The sequence below is a fragment of the Alternaria infectoria genome, assembly GCF_024043175.1.
Source record: "Alternaria infectoria strain BMP 0036 chromosome Unknown scaffold_14, whole genome shotgun sequence".
In the NCBI taxonomy this organism is placed as follows: domain Eukaryota; kingdom Fungi; phylum Ascomycota; class Dothideomycetes; order Pleosporales; family Pleosporaceae; genus Alternaria; species Alternaria infectoria.
The window spans coordinates 744,981-763,300 of record NW_026250703.1 but is presented as its reverse complement, the minus strand read 5'-3'; the positions used below and the strand labels follow the sequence as shown (position 1 = coordinate 763,300).

The following is an 18,320-nucleotide window of genomic DNA, read 5'->3' as shown; positions in this document are numbered from 1 at the left end:
TGGAAGCAAAACGCTGCAGATATCCTGGATGTTACGCGAAGAATCATATACACGGAAACCGCCATATTTTCCAATCTAGTGGTCTCGGTAGTAACCGCGTTATTTTGATGTTACTCCTCAATCGGCGATCGATGTGTACGACTAGTCCTCTCCCCTTTTCTATCGCAGCAGGGGAGTTGTCTTCAAAACGGAGCTCACGACTTACCCTTATCAAAGAATGTGGTATATAGTGCGCATTGATACACTCATGACATATCACCTATAGCCCGAAGTTTCCCCAACGAGCACGTCAGCCTTACTTTCCACCCTGCGCTCACATTCGGTCTTAGTATCCGAAGATCACCACTCTGGGTTCGAATGACCATCAGTGCGAAGAAACCACGGCCTCACTCGCTTGCCCACAGCAAGGCGATCACGAGCGCCAGCAGCAAGCGAGCCATCGTCTCCCCGGCCTGTTCGTCCCAACAAGAAGACGGTCGTCAGCTCGTCCTCCACTTCCCGGCAGCCCCTCAGGTTCCCTGCGTTGGTAAGCCACGACGACATACGAGGTACGCACACCGAAGACGTAAGTATACCCAACTGGAACCTGCCGCATCCCCGCCAGTGTCTCAGACGGCCAGACTCACCACTCGGCGCCTCGTCATACATCTAGAACTTGCATCTCAAAACCATATCGAACTCGTAAGCCCTCAGCGCTCTGATCTCAAACTCACCACACACTCGGGACACGGGAGATATGTTCACGACAGGGGAGGGGTAGGGCAGGTAGGGGGAGGCGAGGGTTCGTGTCAACGTCGAGAAAACGGAGCGAAAGCGATCATCCAGTCGGTGTAATACCACGGCTTCTCTTCGGTGCACGCGGACTCGCGCAACGGCGCGCACGTTTTTGTACATGCGTGCTGTCACTTCTGTCACTTTTTCGGCCTTGGGGAACGGCTTCATCTAGCCGTGTGTTCGATTGGGGTAATGTTTAGGTCGTAGATCTGTTGCTTGATTGGGAGGGTCAGCCCGTTTGCGGAAGTATGGTTGCGACGTGGTGCTTGGGATGTGCCGTGATCGGCGCGGCAGGCATACACGGAGTTGTAACATGGCATGATGGGCTCTCTTCAGAGCGTGTGCGGAGGTTAGGGGTGGTGTGGTCTTCGGCCGAATTGTAGGGTATGGCTGTTCACTTCTTGGCTTGACCACCACTCACGCCGACTCACGGTTTCAGCGCTACAAGCTTACCGCTTGGCCCTGGTTCGTGCAACAAGTTGATGAACAAGCAGACTGCGTTCTCGACGCGAGGTGTACTTCATTGTGTCGTCTAGACTATCTGTCTCAGTAATACAGTTGCGGCAAAACAAAGTCGATTGAAAACCTCTTAGTATGGGCGGAGCGCAAGGTAGAATCGATGTTCTGGAACCGTCTTCTATGATGCTTCTTCTACCATATCCACAGTTCTATCATTCTCTCATGTAAAGATGCATGCGTTGGCATGCAAGTCACCTGATTTCGATATGTAAAGCAAAACCATCCGGGCCATTTTGCTTATTCTTTCCGCCGACACAGACTGGCCTGGACACGGTGTGCCAGCATTTCGATCGTACCTGCAGCTTGAGATTACCATCGTGCATGTTGCGATGCTTGCCTTGTTCGCAAACGAGATTAGGCTCGTATGGTGGCTTGTTGTATATATTTGCTTTTCTTTACTGCATTGACCAACGGCAGTTGTAGGCATTACAACAGCATTAGTAAACTAGTCTCAATCCTTGCGAACTAGAAGGAGCGCTGATCCGTCATAGGATCTGGTCGAAGATGCACACGTTATGGTTTTTGTATTCAATTCTGTTGGACGACGATGTCAAGTGTGATCGGATTTTGACTTCAGCATCCCAATGTATGGCCTATTCGACGGGATGAACTAAATAAGCAAAAGGCGGTCGGCACTTCAGCCCAGTTCGACTACAGTATTGTGTTATTCGGTGTGCGCGACACGCATGGCGTCTATACCCACATGGTTTCCAGGGTTATGAAAGATGACCCTTTTGGCCCCTCCCTCACCTGCCCCTTCGAGGGACCAGCCGAAGAGGAATGTGCATCACGGGACCGCTGTGCGTCTAACGCTTTGACCAGTGATGAAATTTGCAGTTCACGCCACGGGCGGCTCATAGTGGTGTTGGTGGCCCTTCGATCGCCAGCCGAAGGATTCTAATCCATGTTTCACGGCCCGTGAGCCACCAGCGCACGCCTAAGAGATGAGCCTGGCACAGAGAAGATGTCATTGCTCTCTCTGTCAGTACTATGGTGAAGAGCGAGACGGAATAATAGCAATTGGAATATAGCCAATGATGCGCCAATGGTACAGACTCGGTGTTGGCTGGCGCATTCTCTGTCGGTTCTCACCACCACATGACCCATTAGTGCTGCAAAGCACATGTACTATCAAATCCGGCGTATGAACACAAGAGTGTTCGTTTTCAGGGTTCCCCCGCTCTTGTCCAGCTGTTCACGTCCCCAACGGCATACTGTGGCTCTCAGAGACTGTTTGCATCCGAACTTGCTCAAAAGCCCAAAATCTAGGCGTCAATGAGAGGGTAAAAAAGGTTCCTGGTCTCCTGAACCCAGGCTGGAGCTTTGTTGAACAGTGGTGGAGTTCCCGTCCATGCATATTACCCCTCTTTTTTTGCAAGTCGCCCATGGAGAAACAAAATGATGAGCTGCATGAGTACTCGAAATGATCCGCCCATAAGTTGTTGACTTCAGAGTACGTGTATGACGAGACGATATGTAAGACGTGCCGTGACAGCACTCAGAATCCATGTATCAAAGAAAATTTTGATGTTGCGTAAGGTTCAGGACTGCGGGCCGGAACTTAGATAGGCCGTTGGGAGTATTCTTGCATGATGAGCTTGACGCCTCCATTCAAGATTCGAAGCTGACGGTCGTCTGGACCTCAGATTCGTTCCACGCTCACACCATAGAGAGGCTAAAGTGAGGATTATCGATAGACTGCTGTACCTAAACAGTGGTCGCTTACCAGATGTGGGAGTTGCTCTTTAACCGACAACCAGGTACCTAGGTAGTTCTACCTGCAAGGACTTTCTTAGAGTTAAGCGAATATTACGTCCCGACCGGAGCTTGACCGCGTTTTGGAGTACTCGCCGGTTGACCTATCAGGCTGATGGGACAGGTGCTCGTACTTTTGCATCCGCTGCTATCTCCACAAAATGTGAGATAAAGTTCGATAGATCCGCCAGTGTCCCGTTGCATGAAAAGGCGAGAGCGTCTCTTGTTGAGACGGGTACGACTGTGGCTGCGTTTGCCCGCCTCGAACCACCGGGATGGAGGGATAGTATGTCCGCCAGTTGCCAAGGTGGGCAAGCGAGGACGCCACACTCACTCCATTGGTGGGATGGTTCTCAGTTCGGAGTTATCCACTACAGACCACATCAGCAGTTGTAAAGAAAACATTTGTACAGATGGCCTGAAACATTGAACATGAAACAAGAGTTGCTGAATCATCTTTCAAGGTCTTTCAAGAACCGGCTCCAGACGTTACAGGCAAATATGAAACGCGATACCGTCAGGGAAAGCCTAAGGTTCCGGGTCGATCTCCTACAGTTGTTGGAATTTCAGTACAGCGAGACCGTGGCTACCGCTGTCAATAGCCGTTGCATCCCGTACGCCTTAATGGTGAAACCAAAGTATAAAGCCTAGCGAGGGCGGATCCGGAGGGCTTCCGAGTTGCTGTGTGCATCGGCTTTGTTGAACCCGCATTCGGCTTTGTAGCAGATGTTCTTCAGCTTGCAAATTGCCCTAGTTAAAGTTGAATTGGGGAAGACAACTAGGTGGGGCTCAGCTAAAGTCTGCCGGTGGGACGAAAAGGGTTAGACGGCAGGAATTGCGACCTGCAGGTACAGGAAACAAGGTTCTAGCATGGACAGACGTCCGGAAGATGCAAACCTGAACACGTCGCAGAAGAGGTACGAGTTGTACCGTCATTGATCTTTGGCAGTGCCAGCATGTTCCTGGAGAAGCTCGAATTCACTGCCCAATGCCTCGAAACGAATAGAAAGTGGAGCGAAGACGAACACCTATAATTGGACTCGATGAGGTAATTCCTGTGTGCAAACGGTCTCCATGAAAGCGGACTACGGCGCATGGATAGCCACCTGGGCGTGTGGATACACCGGTGAAGATTGTGTCCGGAGGTTCGGGCGCCGAGCCTAGCACATAGGAGCCCGCTAGAGGGGTTCTCGTGAGGAGTAGCGCAGTTGTTATGCAGCCAACGTCATCTACACAACGGGGAGGCGACTGATAGGAGCAGCTCGTTGGAGCGCAGAGGTGTGGTGCGTAAGACGTGGGCCGCCGGTGCGTGGGAGCAGCAGCAAGGTGGAGGTACCGAGCAGTTCTCGCCGATCTGTGGCCAGCCGCCAGCGACCACTGCAGGAACAAGGGGAACCACGCAGCGGCCAGGAACCACTGGGACTATCGAGACTAGAGACGTGTTCAGCTCCGGCGTCGGTGGGAGTTGGCGTGCACAGTCGTGTGCACAGCTGTGGTGATGGTGGAGGATGTTCCCGAGGACCTGCGGGCGTTCTTTCCAGTCCATGGGCCTACTCAGGTAGGCAGCCTTGGCACAACAACACACGTGAGCACGCTTTCACCTCCAGCCTCGGGGAAATCACAGGCCGACGACCGGCTACCCTCATGCATCTGCACAAGAACCTCAACGACGGTAACACCATCATCGGACATTTTGACATCAGTCGGTGTGCTCACATTGCGTCCATGCAGCTGGTGTAGTAGCTGACGGCCCACCACCCCCACACGGCTCACGCCTCAAGTATTGGATCTCATTACAGGCGCATTTCCCAAGAAGAAGAAAGCGTAGAGATAGGCGCTCGTCACACATGTTTGTGGAAATCTTGGATGGAGCCGTGGTACAGCGGCTGATGCGAGGGCCTACAGCCCTTACTGCTGTTGTACGCGACTGCATCACAGCATGATACGAGCAGAAGGACCGTGTTACAACACCGCCGTACCCAGAACCGTCGCAAGCTCAAGGCTATGCTACGCTGGCGGTGCGACTGCGCCAAGGTGGCGCTCTTTGCATGCTGAGTCTCTTGGGGACAGCCAGGAAGGCACATCAGAGGGGTCTCACAACTCACGATAGCCAGCACCCGGCCATCGCTGTCGTGGGGCTCTGAAACATGTTTGGAACTTACCGGGCCCGAGACATCACCACATGGACTTTGACCTCGACGAGGGCTGTTCGCGATTTCAGATCGATCCGCCCACGAGCCCTGTGTAGATTGAGACGTCTGAGTGAGGCGGGGTATCGAGTCCTTGGACACATCGTCGGCCATGGTAGGGGCTCTCTTCGGTTGTTTCAGGTTCCGCCGTCTCACGAGCGAAGATCTGCAGATGGGACGATGCTCTAGCCTCTCGTCTTCTGCTCGGACGCTTATCGCGATCCCTTTCTGACAGTTTGATTGTTCCGCGCCAGTACACGACGACGACATGCGTCAATACTTAGAGTTGCGCTTCTTGTCGACAAGCTTAGCCACAGCTCCAGTCCAAAGTGGCAGACATGTTGATGCTTAGGCCTTATGCATACCCATGTGCCCCCAGCACCAGGCCTAACCCTGCACGCATTTGCGCCGTGCCCGCCTGAAATCGCGAACCGGCATATTCGGCACTAACAGCACAAATGCTGTACGTAGCTGCCAAAATCATACCCTCCCCGACTGAGGATACCCGCTCGTATTGTCAGCACAATTTTACGCGTGCTGTGCTACGAAAGCTTCGTTGTCCGCGAACACAGCAGCGAGAGCTTACCTTCCCAGCCACGACACGTCTTTCGACGCGTTGCCAAATCCTCTCGGATGCACAACAACATACGGCCGACATTCCAAGCAAATTGGACCTCACGGCCTCGTAGCATAGCGGGCCTGGACGTGGTCAGAGCAGATATGCAGCAGATTTAACCGTTTATTTCGCTGCAACGTCCAATCAGCGCCCGCTATATCTGCCCCTGCAACGTTATATTGCGCAGGCCGACCTGTCGGGCCGCGTTCACTTGCGCGCTCATCGTCAGTGGCTCACGAGCCTTGTGAAGTCGGGCATCCCCCGTCTCCTGCACCCCTGTTTCCGTCATCCCCCAGCCACTAACAGATGCTCAGGCGCCGTCGCTCAGCGGCAGATACCCATGTCTTTCTCTCCTGCTGGCGCGCAGCGAGCCCTGTCCTGGCTCGTCCTGGATGTCACTAACCTGGTGGAGCACACTGAGCACCTTCCATCTTCTCCACATACTCTCCGCTGCTCGTCCAAGCCGGCCATGTTCCTACATAGTGAGATCATCCCTACATTTGCTGTTACTTTGCCGGCCACAAAGCTTCTTGTTCCCGTGTCACGGCATGCAATACTGCGGCATATGCCAATGATTGCTCTCCAGCAACTACAATCCTTACTCGAATCTTTGCTCGGCTACCTGGACCGTCCACCACTCCCTCTCATTCGCAACCACCGCTTGTCTCACTTCGGTCTGTGCAGTTCGCCAACCTTTACTCGACCCTAACTCCCTGACCGCATCCTCGTGTTATTCCCACACGGAGGGCAGAACCCCTTCATCAGCCGTTGCCCTGCAGTGGTCCGTGTTCAGGCTCTTACGTTCTCTCCTCCCCTGCAAATAAGTTGTCTACTTGACCAGGTACGCATATATTACTTTGGTTGCTATTGCATCTCAACTATACCTCTACCCTCATTTGGCACGCCTGGATCCTAGCCTTGGCCCAAGTTCAATCATCTCGCCTCGTCCAACCTCGATCCCTCCAACTCAGGTCTTGTGTACCAATGGCAAGTCGTTCGCATACATCACTAACGCCTCCAGCAGGCGTATAACCCGGGCATCTGAACTCACAACATCCGAGCTCGCGTGCGCGCGACAGGTTTCCCCAGATCATCTCATCAACTTCAATGGTTGTTGCCATAACTACATCTGCCGGCCACTTGTGGGGACCTGCACACGCCATACTAGCATTGCTCGGTTCGCGTTGCTTGCGTTAGGCTTTACTTTCCTGGGGTTCGTTCAGGCTCCTAAGCCATGTTTTCGTTCCATAAAACCGATGCCTCCCGGTCTCGACAGTCATCCGTCGACTCTCAGGCCATTGGGCCTACCATTCCTACCGCAAGTTCAGACTTTTGGTCAGAGCAGTACTCCACACATTCAACTCATCCTGGCATGCATTCGCCCGAGCAACACAGAGCCCATCCGGCCAGACGAAGTTCCGTGTTCAATCTACGGTCTAGAAGCAATACTGCGACATCTATGACCCCTTCGCTGTTGTCCCTCAGCCATTCCGAGATGGCTGATCATGAAGCTTCTTGGCATGGCTCACCACCTGGACATCGACACACCAGCAACAAGAGTCATAAAGAGTCTACCGGGTCTAGGAGGTCGTTGTTCCGCGGGAAGAAGGGCAAGAGGCTGAGCGAGACGCCCATGATAAACGTCGATGAGTTCGAAGGGGACGTCAGCGAAAGACGATCATCAATCTTACGGAAGGGCAAAAGAAGCGAGGATGCTAGTAAGTGATTCTCTTCCCTGATCCAAGGCCCTCTGCTTATCGTGACAATAGGTACGAGTCTGATTAGCCGTATCTCGAGCCCATTCGACTTTCAGCACCTTTCTCACACCGACCGACATCAAATAGCTGCTCTCGAACAGCAGTTGCCCGTCACACCATCCGATGACGTCCATTTCAGGAACTTCTCTTCTGAAAACCTGGCAAATGGAGAAGAGAGATCCACGTCTGCTCTAGGCTTCACATATCCCCCTCGCAGCCCAGAACCTCGTCACGATTCCGAAACTGTCCCCCACTTCCCAATATCGCGACGACCCCTTCGCCTAGCCCGATCTATAGAGAGCTTCTCCCAACCTAGCCCTCGGAAACATACGCACACATCGTCGATACAGTCGCCTCATCTTCCCTTGGGACCCGCCTTCGGTACACCTGAGTTCGCGTACGAAGAGCCTGCTTCTGGTCCGCGTAGGTTGTCGCGGTCGAAGCGAGAGTCGGGTATCTGGGACTCATTTGCTCTTTCTGCTGTGTCCACCCCGGACATACTACCTGAGATATCAGAAGATTCGTACTTTGGCCATGCAGTCACGACGCCTGATGATTCAGCCATTCACGCAACCACACCGCCATCCTTTAGTCCTAGTCTCGCAGATGTTGTCGAGGAACCAGAAAGATTCGTCAGCCCAAGACCTGCACCACAGCCCCCAATGAAGTCCCCGACTTCGCCAAGATCGCCTTACTTTGGATCGTTTTCCTTTCAAAATCCGCGATCTCCCGTTACCTCTAGATCACAGGGTAGAGGTCAGTCTCCTGCTTCACCAAGGGCAGAGCCTTCAGCTTCACGACCCTCGTCGCAAATGTCTGACACGCTGGGCTCATTTGGCATGCCGAGGAGGATGTCTATTCGGAAACCTTATCAGCGTCGCCAGTCAAACACATGGCGCGCAATAGAGGAGTCATGGGAGGAAGATGTCGACTATATCTACGACAACGCTCTAGAAGCTGACTGTGACTTCGAATGGGATCGAGTATCTGATGACGGTGTTCGCTGTTGCGACACTCCTTCTGCTGAGCAAGCCAATCGTCGCAACTCCAGAATCACTTCCGCTGATCGAGAGCGGTTCGCCTCTGACAATTTCCGCTCATCTTTGCTGGTTCCCAGCACATCGAGTGTGCCAGAACTGGTTCCGACTTCTGCGATATCCACATCCACCCTCAGCACTGGCCTGCCACCGACACCCTCAGGATTCTTCCATGCCAACCGTTTCAGCGGCGACACTGGCTTCATGCTAAGCCCGTCCCTTCTTGTCCCGCAGGAATACAAGGATACACGAGAAGTCACATATGAGGACTTGCTTGACGAGTACGCCGCGTCCGACCGGCACTTTCCAATGCTCGACGCCGGTCGAAGCACGACGAGCTCGGCGCGTAGCAGTCACGTCCGACTAAGTAGGCGAAGCTCTTATGACAGCAGCCTCATGTCCTCTTCTCAGAGCTGCGGTCTTTGGAGCTCCCCTGTGAGGCGCTCGGCAAGCTCTGCCGGCAGTGTCCCAGAGCTGATTCCGTCCCGTCGTAGCCGCAAGTCGCTTGGCTTCAGTCTTGCAGCTGATCAGTTTTCAGAGCAGATTGCGTTCCTTAACGAAGACAAGGAGGACGATGACATTACGCCACCAGGGCGTACCCTGGAAGGGCGAACATTCTTCGCTTCAGACGACGAAGCGCCTCAAGATGAGGAGCAATCTCGCAGCTCCATTGAGACCGAGCTCAGAGCCTCGCTTGATTTGGCTCGACGTGGCTCACAGCGTGCCAATCACTCTACTGTCGAAGAGGAGCTCAAGTCGTCGCTCGACCTTGCGCGCCAAGGGTCGCAGCGTTCCACCCGTGCACCAGCGCGCCAGCACAAACCCGCCCTGTCTGAAGGTGCCGCCAAGTTCCTTTCCGTCTCTGCTCCGAAGGAGGATCAACCAACCAAGCTACGTAACCGCGCAGCGACCACCGCGCAGTCTCGCGCCCCTATGTTGTCTCTCTTCCCAACACCCCCACGCAACATATAAAATACTTCGCAGATGTCAATCAAGCCACGATCATCAGCGACCTTACCCACGACGCACACAGTAATAACTCCATCCACCCCGCGTCCCTGAATCGAAGCCCAGGAGGCTCATGAAGCATGGCTGGCTATGCTTCATGTCACGCTATCAACGACACACAATTGCATTCGATGTACATATTGACGAGTCATGTTTTCTCCCATCTTACATATCTACTAGGCAGTCCCATCATTGACGGAAGACTAAAAGTCGGAAGGTCTCTTTTTAGTCTCGCGCATTTCGGGTCCCTTTTGCGTCAGCTTTTCACCAGCTCGCTTGCATGCATTTTTCGGCGTACCTTTGTCTCTTTACCTAGACCTATCCTGCCATATCTGCGCACAAATTATCTCCTATGTTACAGAGGAGGAGAAGCTTTCGCGAAGAGCGCGAGAAGTAATTACTAGCTGTTATTGGAATCATTACACTCGACAGTTGTCACAGTCGATCTTGCTCTCCTTTTGAAAGATGCTTGCGAGCGTTCAATACAAATCAATTCAAAATCTCCGTGTTTCTACATTTGTGATCTTCAACGCTTCTGCCTATCGCTCGCCCATACTCAGCTGCGCTGGACCACGTAGGTATATGGTGCGTCACCCTGACATACACAACTCCCTGTGATTTCGTCGCCACCGTTTCGACGATCCACAGATCCGACCCTTACGATCCGCGCCGCAGCTCTCCATCGGATTCGCAGGCCCGCCCTGCATGAGCTTGTCCGCCCGCGCCATTGGCGTAGTACATGCAGGTTGGACGGGAACTCAGGGAAAACCTTGAAAGCAATACCGTCACTTGAGCGCGACGCGACGTCACGTCATCAATATGAACGCGCGCAAGCCTGAATGAGCAACATGAGATTTTCGCATAGCCGCGAGAAGACGTGCAATGTAGTCCGGATAGTTCAACACCTGTTCCCCTGGTAGAGCATGGGTTTGAACTGGTCTAACGTGAACTGCGCAACGGGACCCGTTCTCCAGCCTTTTGTCGCGTGCTTTCCATCTATGCCGTGTTACCCAGAAACTCATTTGGCTACGAAATGGTGCAGATTGACGCAACGCCGCAATTAATGTTGGCGGCTGCAGCGTATAGGCGCATGTGGCGAGACGCAGCGCGTCGTCCTGAAGGGGATGTAAACAAGTGGGTTTCCCGTCTCAATTGGTTACGGGGCCGATGCCTCGAGACGGACTTTTCGCAATGAAGTCGCCCAAAGAGACCGGTGTCGTGGTACCGGTGTCGTGGTACCGAATGACTAACGACAGACACATGCAGTGGAGATTTTTGTGTTGGTATCGGAGGTGACTTAGCTGTTGGTGGGTCACCGGCGTCTAGCCCTCTAAGGACCTTTGACGGTTTTGGAAGCCATCAGATCGATCAGATAGTCAGTCCACCGCGGACACACGACCGTTTAGGAAAGCATTTTAAAAATGGTTACGATGACCGCGGCGTCAAGGGTTTTTACCCTGCACTCTGTTCGCCTATGCACCCGCGTATCGCAGAAACTGGGGAGGCGAGCAGCAAAGCGCACATACTGATCTGACAAATACCATGTCCTTAATGTTGGGGTGGTAATAGTAAGGATACTGAAATAGGAAGCAGTCCGGGAACGATCCACTCTATCCACATGGCAGCTCCACCAAAGCATCCATTTTGAAGGTCAGTACTGACGAACTTCTGCTCACCGGAGCATAGACTCGATCAGGTCCTCTACCTATACTGCCGCTCCATGCGCAACCAACCGCGCCTAATACCAACAGATTGCAAATGCAGGAACCACATCGTCCTCCATCCGAACCCCGGAATGAAATGCGCGCAAGTCCATAGCGATACCGAACCGAAGACGATCGTCCGGGTAAAGGTCTTCAGAGACCCCGGCCACATGCAAGTCAACTACCAGGGCATACACACGGAGCGGGACGTTCGTTATAGGTCCTGCTATGGGCCAAGGCGTAGAGAGTGTGTGGCTCGGGTAATAGAGAGGTCGTTTGGAATTACCCGTGCCGCTGAACGTGCTCGAAGCGAAGTCGGTTGTGCTCTTACATGGGACCTGTGTTTTATGTGCTCCGCAGGCATCAGTAAGCGTGCGCATGCATATGCACGTGTAAGCGACTTCAGGATGACATTGTGACGAATCGAGGGTAAAAGCGCGGTGATCGTCCACAAAGAGACGGAACGACTAGCCTGAATATCGTTCGAGATGTTGTTTCATGTGCGGTGGAACGTTCGTGAGGCTTCCTGAGGCATTCATTCAGCCTATGCGAGGTGTAAGGACTTCGCCGGTTACTCTTTTGATCGACAGCTGCTGCATTCTCAGAGTCCATCTCCAGCAGAGTAAGTACCTTGACTTGCATTGCATCTGATGAGTTGTCTTGACCCAGGGCAACCATGACGATCGCGCCAGTTCCAACAACTTCTGTATGTCTCTCTAACTTCCAGCTGGCCTTAGTGTCGATTTGGATATCGGTCCAGCTTGAAGCAGCTTCTGTGCGATGGTTATACATTAGTTTGTAACGATTAAGCAATGAGTGCTGACTGATTTTACATGGGATGGAAGCTGCTGGAAACCAACAATGAGGATCCAAACATTGAGGCCGCGCAGCTGTGCCGCAGTATGGTGGTGGAGTCGCTGCGATTGATACTCAATGACCTGCCAACACAGCATGTCGCACCGGCCACATCTGTACGCCAACCCTTCATGACAGCCTTCCAGGATTATAACATTGATGGGGACTCCGTTGTAATGTCTGCTCGAATACTAGACCGCATTACGAGCTTGCAGTCGTGCTTTCTTTGCGTTATTCAAGTCAGGCTCGTATCTTCATCCTCGCTAGTAGACCCGTCTCTGCGCAACTCACTCTTATCGAAATTCCTTTCCACCTAATAAGTTAAGGGTTTGACGCAATCCTGGAAGAAATGGACGTGTCGCACTGCAAACCTTACGGAGACATCGGCTCTTGTCATCAACAATCGACCCCACTTTCGACAGATTAGGATCGATAGGTCGTATTCAAAGATAGCGGAACACTTAGTAAGGTAGCCGGCGGGATGTCGTTCAGCTTCTCAAAGACGTGTGTCGTGAGTGTCAGAAAGATCTAAGTGTCAACTAGTTGAGTGCTGCATCTGGGCGGTCTTATCTCCGATGTCGCATACGTCATCAGTGGCCAACACTTTCGCGACGCGACACTCTGCTTTCATACGCCACAATTGCCATGTGGACCGCACCTACTACTTGATATATCTGGAACCCCAAATATCGCTTCTGGTCACAGTTTGCGCCCTTCATTAGACCTTGCACGCCCTCTCAAGTTCCTTGGTAGACTGCAATACAAGCCGCGCATCATGGCCTTCCGGATGGGCCGCTTTGTACCCGGGCCTGCCCGCTTTGTACCCAGGCCTTCACGCCTCACACCGCGGCGTCTTTTGTTCATCACATCTGCGGGCGTACTTTTCTGGTTTTTGTTCTTTAGCTTGACCCCAATCACCTCGCCGCTCCCGCCTTATACCGGACCCCATGAGGTTGGCATACTGGATGTTGAGACAGAGGTCCAAAAGAGAACCATCCATGATGCGATACTGAAGGCGACTGGAGAGAAGGCTTTTCAACTGGACACGTTGGCCATCACCTTATACTACCCATCCTCTCTGCCTCTGGCGCCGCCCAGCCAGCGACCATGGGCACGACCGTGGCTTCCTCAGCCTGTCTCGCTTATTGGCGAAGGCTATGCTCGTCTTGCCGGAGTGTCGAAATTATCTTCGGTCTTCACCTTCGGTCTCTGGCTCCTTGGTTCAAGCACAGTCATTCCAGGTGTCGTTGATGCACCAATCCTTTCCAGTGCTGAGCAAATTTTGGGCGAAGATGGTAGTGGTGCAGGCGAATTTGGAAAGATCATGAGCGCAGCAGAGCAAGAACATAAAGAGTTAAAACGAGGCGACGGTCTTGGAAGTTTGCCCTGCGTTGTCTTTACGCATGGCATGGCAGGAATGAGCCAGAGTTATGCACACTACCTGGGAAGCATTGCAAGCCACGGCTACGTAGTCGCTGCCATCGAACACCGTGACGGTAGCGGACCCGGTACCATCGTCCACCATCCTGATGGTACGGAGCGAAAAGTCTGGCACATGAAGCTCAAGGACCTAGAAGCCGATCCGCCGATGACCGACCTCGACCTCAAGGCCGCACAGCTCAACTTCCGTGAAGCTGAGATCAGCGAAACCATCAAACTCTTTGCGCAACTCAATGCAGGTGACGCACCGGTCGTGAACCTCAAGCCCGATTCACCGCGGAATGCTTTGCCTGGTTTCAAGAACCGCCTCAACCTGTCAGCAGTCACAGTCGGAGGTCACTCATACGGCGCGACGGGGGCTATGCAAGCACTGAAATCTGCTGGCTCAAAGGCAATGCCTATCAATGGTGGTATTGCCTTAGACCCCGGCAAGGGATCTGGACCCCTGAACAAGGACATCGACGTACCGATACTGGTCATGCAGAGCGGAGAATGGACAGAAAAGCAGACGGCTTTCTACGACGAAGGATGGCACTTTGAAGCCGTGAAGAATATCATCGATAACGTTAAGGAGGGGTGGTTCATGACTTTGTTGGGTACCGCTCACCCGTCTTGTACCGATGCGCCTCTTATCGTTCCTTGGATCATGAACATGGTCACCGGTACGACGCTAAGTAGCAAGGTTGCTCTCAAGGAGTACATCGACGCTTCGGTCGCCTTCTTAGAATACCTGCGGACAGGCGAGAAGAAGGGGGTTTTGGAGAGTGGTGTCACGAACGCTGGAGGGCCTTTCACACACGATAAACCACATGGTAAAGTCCAGGGCCCGGACGGCGCTGACTGGGAGGTTCACACCGTTCCAAAGTCGGAGTAGACTGCGCATCTTTTTGTAACACTATAATACTACAGCAAGTAAACGTGCTTTATCCACCTCTTTGTGCGTGACCGAGCCTTAAGCTGATCCACTCTGTCTCAATGGTACCTACACCAACGACCGCCCATTCCCTAAGCTCTCCTTAGCCATTCTGCCACTCAATCATCAATAAAAGCGAAGAAAAAACAAGTCATACCACTGGCAGGCAAAGTGATGCACTGTAGTCCTCGACGCATCCCAACCACGCTTTTCAGCCATCAGGCGCATATTCACCAGCTGCGCCTGTGTGTACAATCGCTTTACCACGGGTGATGCCTCAGCCTCAACAAGGCGACACGTGCGCAAAATACCTTGATCAATCCGAACCCAAATTCCAATCGAATTGCGCGGTGGTGACGAATTATCAGTACTGTGATACTCAACTACGACTTTTGATGAGTTGGTGAGGGAACCAGTAATGGGAAAAAGGCACTCACTGAGGTGCTCATATATCATGAGTCGTATCTCGGTCGGGAGATCAAGTAGCCGGAATGGCTGGACCGTCTCGTTGGTCGAAGTACGAGACCGTGGCTTTTCATGAAAACGATTCATGATCTCGGGATAGAGGCTAGATTTAGTGTTAGGTATTAGAAGGAGGGAGAGTCTGGTATTGAGGTTGAAGTAGTGGTTGACTGAGTGGATAGCAAAGCAGCCCACATGTGTTTTCATTACGGATGTCAAGCGCTAGGGTCATGTGTTCAAAGCGGAGTGGTGTGTTAATATTCATCTCATACATCCATTAGTCTCACTTGCCCCACAGCCCAAAGCCCTTACTGCCGCCTCTTGACCTAGGCTGCTGTTTCTTCTTCTTCTCGGGTTTCTCTAATCTCTTACAGCTCACATCCGCCTTTACCATCATGAAACTCTGATCGAAGACATGTCCATTAGCATTACCGCATCGTTCGAGTGCAGGCGCAAGTGCCAATTCTACTCGCCTGCCCTTTGCGCTGCCATTGACGCCATATCCACCACTGCCGTTCTCGTCATCATCTTCATACACGTCCTCCATTTCACTGTCGTAGAACCCGTAGCCCCAGTATTGATCCTTCTTACCGCCAGTGAATGTAACGAAGCGATAGTCGGCGAGCTGGCGCTTCATCTTCAAATCTAACGCAACAGATGCTGAAATGATGGTACCCAGTTGTTCCTTCCCTGAACGCAAAGACTGTGTGGACCAGGGCCGTAGTTTGCGGCGCATGCGACTGCAGAAACGGGATATTCGTTTTAGGACGGGCGCGGCATCGAAAGTGGGACGCCATTTGCCATCTACCTGAGGGACTAGGAGGTTTACGGTCATGGCTCGCCATTGGTGGTATTCTTCGGCTTGGGCTTCGTTCTTAACAGCTGTACCTTGTTAGCATTGTAATCATTAGAGATTCACCGGGGGCGGGGTAGCGTACCCTTGCGCAATGTGTCGTTAATCTCGCGCAGCTTCCTGTCTCCCAGTTTGCCTGCCCATACATATCCACTGCCCTTCTGCCAGTTGTTGAATATCTTTTGCTGCAGCTTCATCCAAACGTATGCTTGGATGAGGAGCGGCCGTTCCTCTGGGTGCTTCAGATACGTCTGGTAGTTGTCCGTGAGGTTCCCAAACAGTTCCTTCGCTCTAGTGAGATATGGTCGCTTGCTCGTGGCTTTGATGGGTCCGCCGAAATACTCCTCACTCCATACTCGTATCTCATATCGCAACGCGAGTAGCTCTTCAATCAAAGTGTTCTCTTCAGATTTGTACACGATCGAACGTTTTGCAGGCATCCCATGTGGACCCATGCTCCTCCTCTGCAGCTGTTTCCTCAGCGCATCTCGCTCTTTTGTGACTTGGTAGTACCGCTGTATGAGATCATCTTGGCTGTTACCCCTCGACGCGTCTGGTCGCGATGGGCTTTTGGGCGGTACGAGGGGACTGATAGTCGCGCTCAGTCGTTGCGGGCTGCCCAATGCCGATGATTCGTCGGATGATGTCTCGGCCGATGTCGCTGTAACTTTCTCGAATTTGAGCGGTGGTATGTAGGGCGCCTTCCGTCTATGCCTGGGTATCAGGACCTCCTCGTCAGACCATTCGTCTCCGACTTCGGGGAATGGATAGCCTTCTTGCTCCATTACAGGTGATTCAAGGGTCGATGCAGATTGCGGTTCTTCAATAACTTCGGCGGAGGGGCAGGTCAGTTTGAGCGACTTGAGGGTAGAATGGCGGACGTCTATGAATGCGACTCGGTCAGCGCGCTATATCCCAATAGCCCCAAATGCCCACACGCACCAGGAGATAGAGTCGCCATCTCAACAAAGACTGAGCATGTTTGCCCTTCTGGTATGCGCTCAATGTTGATCCCGCGAGCGGTGAAGCCTCTTGGTAGTCTATGCTGCTATGCGTCCGCGCAGTCTCATCTCAGATCAGCTTCGGACAAGCTCGCAGCGGGGCCGGCGATGTTTATGGCCTTGGGAGAGTAGACGGAATAATCTGAACGAGTTGACGGGCACGCCCTCAGCAAGGAAGATGGCATGGCGCAGGCAAGCTTTGCTGCTATCTAGCCCAGCCTCGCCGCGAAAGGCAGCCCTGGCGGTTCAGCATGAACCACTAAGAGCGGGCAGACGACGAAACGAGCTGCAATCACACCAGTGACGTGTGACGAAGTGCATGCAGACGGCGATGGGTCCACGATTGGGTGAAAAAGAGGAGGCTGTCGGCATCTTCGCTTATCTAGCGTGCGCCTGTCACCTGAACCGCGACGGGACGACTTCGGGATCCACCTGAACCATGTTCTTGCCAGCAACAACACGTCTTTTCGTGTTCACGACCGTCTGACACGACATGTTCACGAACTCAATTCTGCTGTCATGGTAACTTGGCAATATACGCAATTTCCGACGCGCCAAAAGCACAGCGCGCAAAGGCCGCTCGGGCGCTCTAGAGGACGATAACAAGCTCCATCCTGGAGTACCAGAATACCTCCGGCCTCCGCATTCTCCACACTGCACATCACCAATCATCTTCGGGTACCTTGCCTAGTACCTTCCCCAGCCCCTTCATTGCAGGAGAGCAGCAGTCACCCCATCCCTTAGCTTCAATGAGGTCCCTGTCTTTGCCCAGCAATTCCCCGGCGGTGGCTCGTCAACCTTGAATGCCGCTGAATTACACCTATCACCCCCAGCTTGTAGGTAGTTCCAATTCGAGCAAAGTGCAAGACATGTATTGAGGTCTAAGACGAAGGCCTTGATCAGTGTCCGCCCGTCGGTGTCAAACCCACAATGCTTGATGAATTCGTATTGTCCTGGATTGCCCTCCGGTGCCCTGGGTGTGAACGATGTACTGTTGCTGGCTGGGCAGTCCGTGGTTACGAGGGAAGGGGGTACACTCGTGGGTTTAGAGGAGGAGAAGCTCGGTGGTCCGGAGGACGTTCGATCACTTGAGCCGCCTGTGCTGGGCAGAAGTATAGCGGTTGGTGCGCTGCTCACACATTAGTATACATTTGCCAATGGTTTCTCTAGGCATGGGGGAACTACCTCTGCACAGAAGATGGTGGCGCATTTTTCCTGTTCCCTTTGACTGCTAGCGAGCCACCTACAGCTCCGCCCACAGACGCAGCGATTACGACAATGCTTACAACGACCAGTATGGACCAGAAGAGCCACGGTTTCAAACTTCCGATCGATTTCGACTGGTTCTCTTTGAGCGTGGGGTTTCCCGTAACGACATGTTGATAAATCCAGGCTTCCTTCCCTTCATCTTCGTGCTCCACGGCGTGCAGACCTGATC

At 52.9% G+C, this 18,320-nt stretch overlaps 3 protein-coding genes across 3 annotated transcripts; 2 read left to right on the top strand and 1 right to left on the bottom strand.

Annotated features, from left to right (window-relative positions):
* Positions 1-7,960: 7,960 nt before the first annotated feature.
* J4E92_008010 (uncharacterized protein) lies at positions 7,961-9,619 on the top strand (the record flags this gene model as incomplete). Its single annotated transcript, XM_051499368.1, has 1 exon — positions 7,961-9,619. A coding segment is annotated over one exon (1,659 nt), but the record flags the coding sequence as incomplete, so codon positions are not given.
* A 3,369-nt stretch (positions 9,620-12,988) lies between these two features.
* Positions 12,989-14,527, top strand: J4E92_008009 (uncharacterized protein; the record flags this gene model as incomplete). Its single annotated transcript, XM_051499367.1, has 1 exon — positions 12,989-14,527. The coding sequence occupies one exon, from the start codon at positions 12,989-12,991 to the stop codon at positions 14,525-14,527; it is 1,539 nt and encodes a 512-aa protein (XP_051350616.1).
* A 784-nt stretch (positions 14,528-15,311) lies between these two features.
* Positions 15,312-16,666, bottom strand: J4E92_008008 (uncharacterized protein; the record flags this gene model as incomplete). Its single annotated transcript, XM_051499366.1, has 2 exons — positions 15,312-15,910; positions 15,967-16,666. The coding sequence occupies 2 exons, from the start codon at positions 16,664-16,666 to the stop codon at positions 15,312-15,314; spliced, it is 1,299 nt and encodes a 432-aa protein (XP_051350615.1).
* Between the last annotated feature and the right edge of the window lie 1,654 nt (positions 16,667-18,320).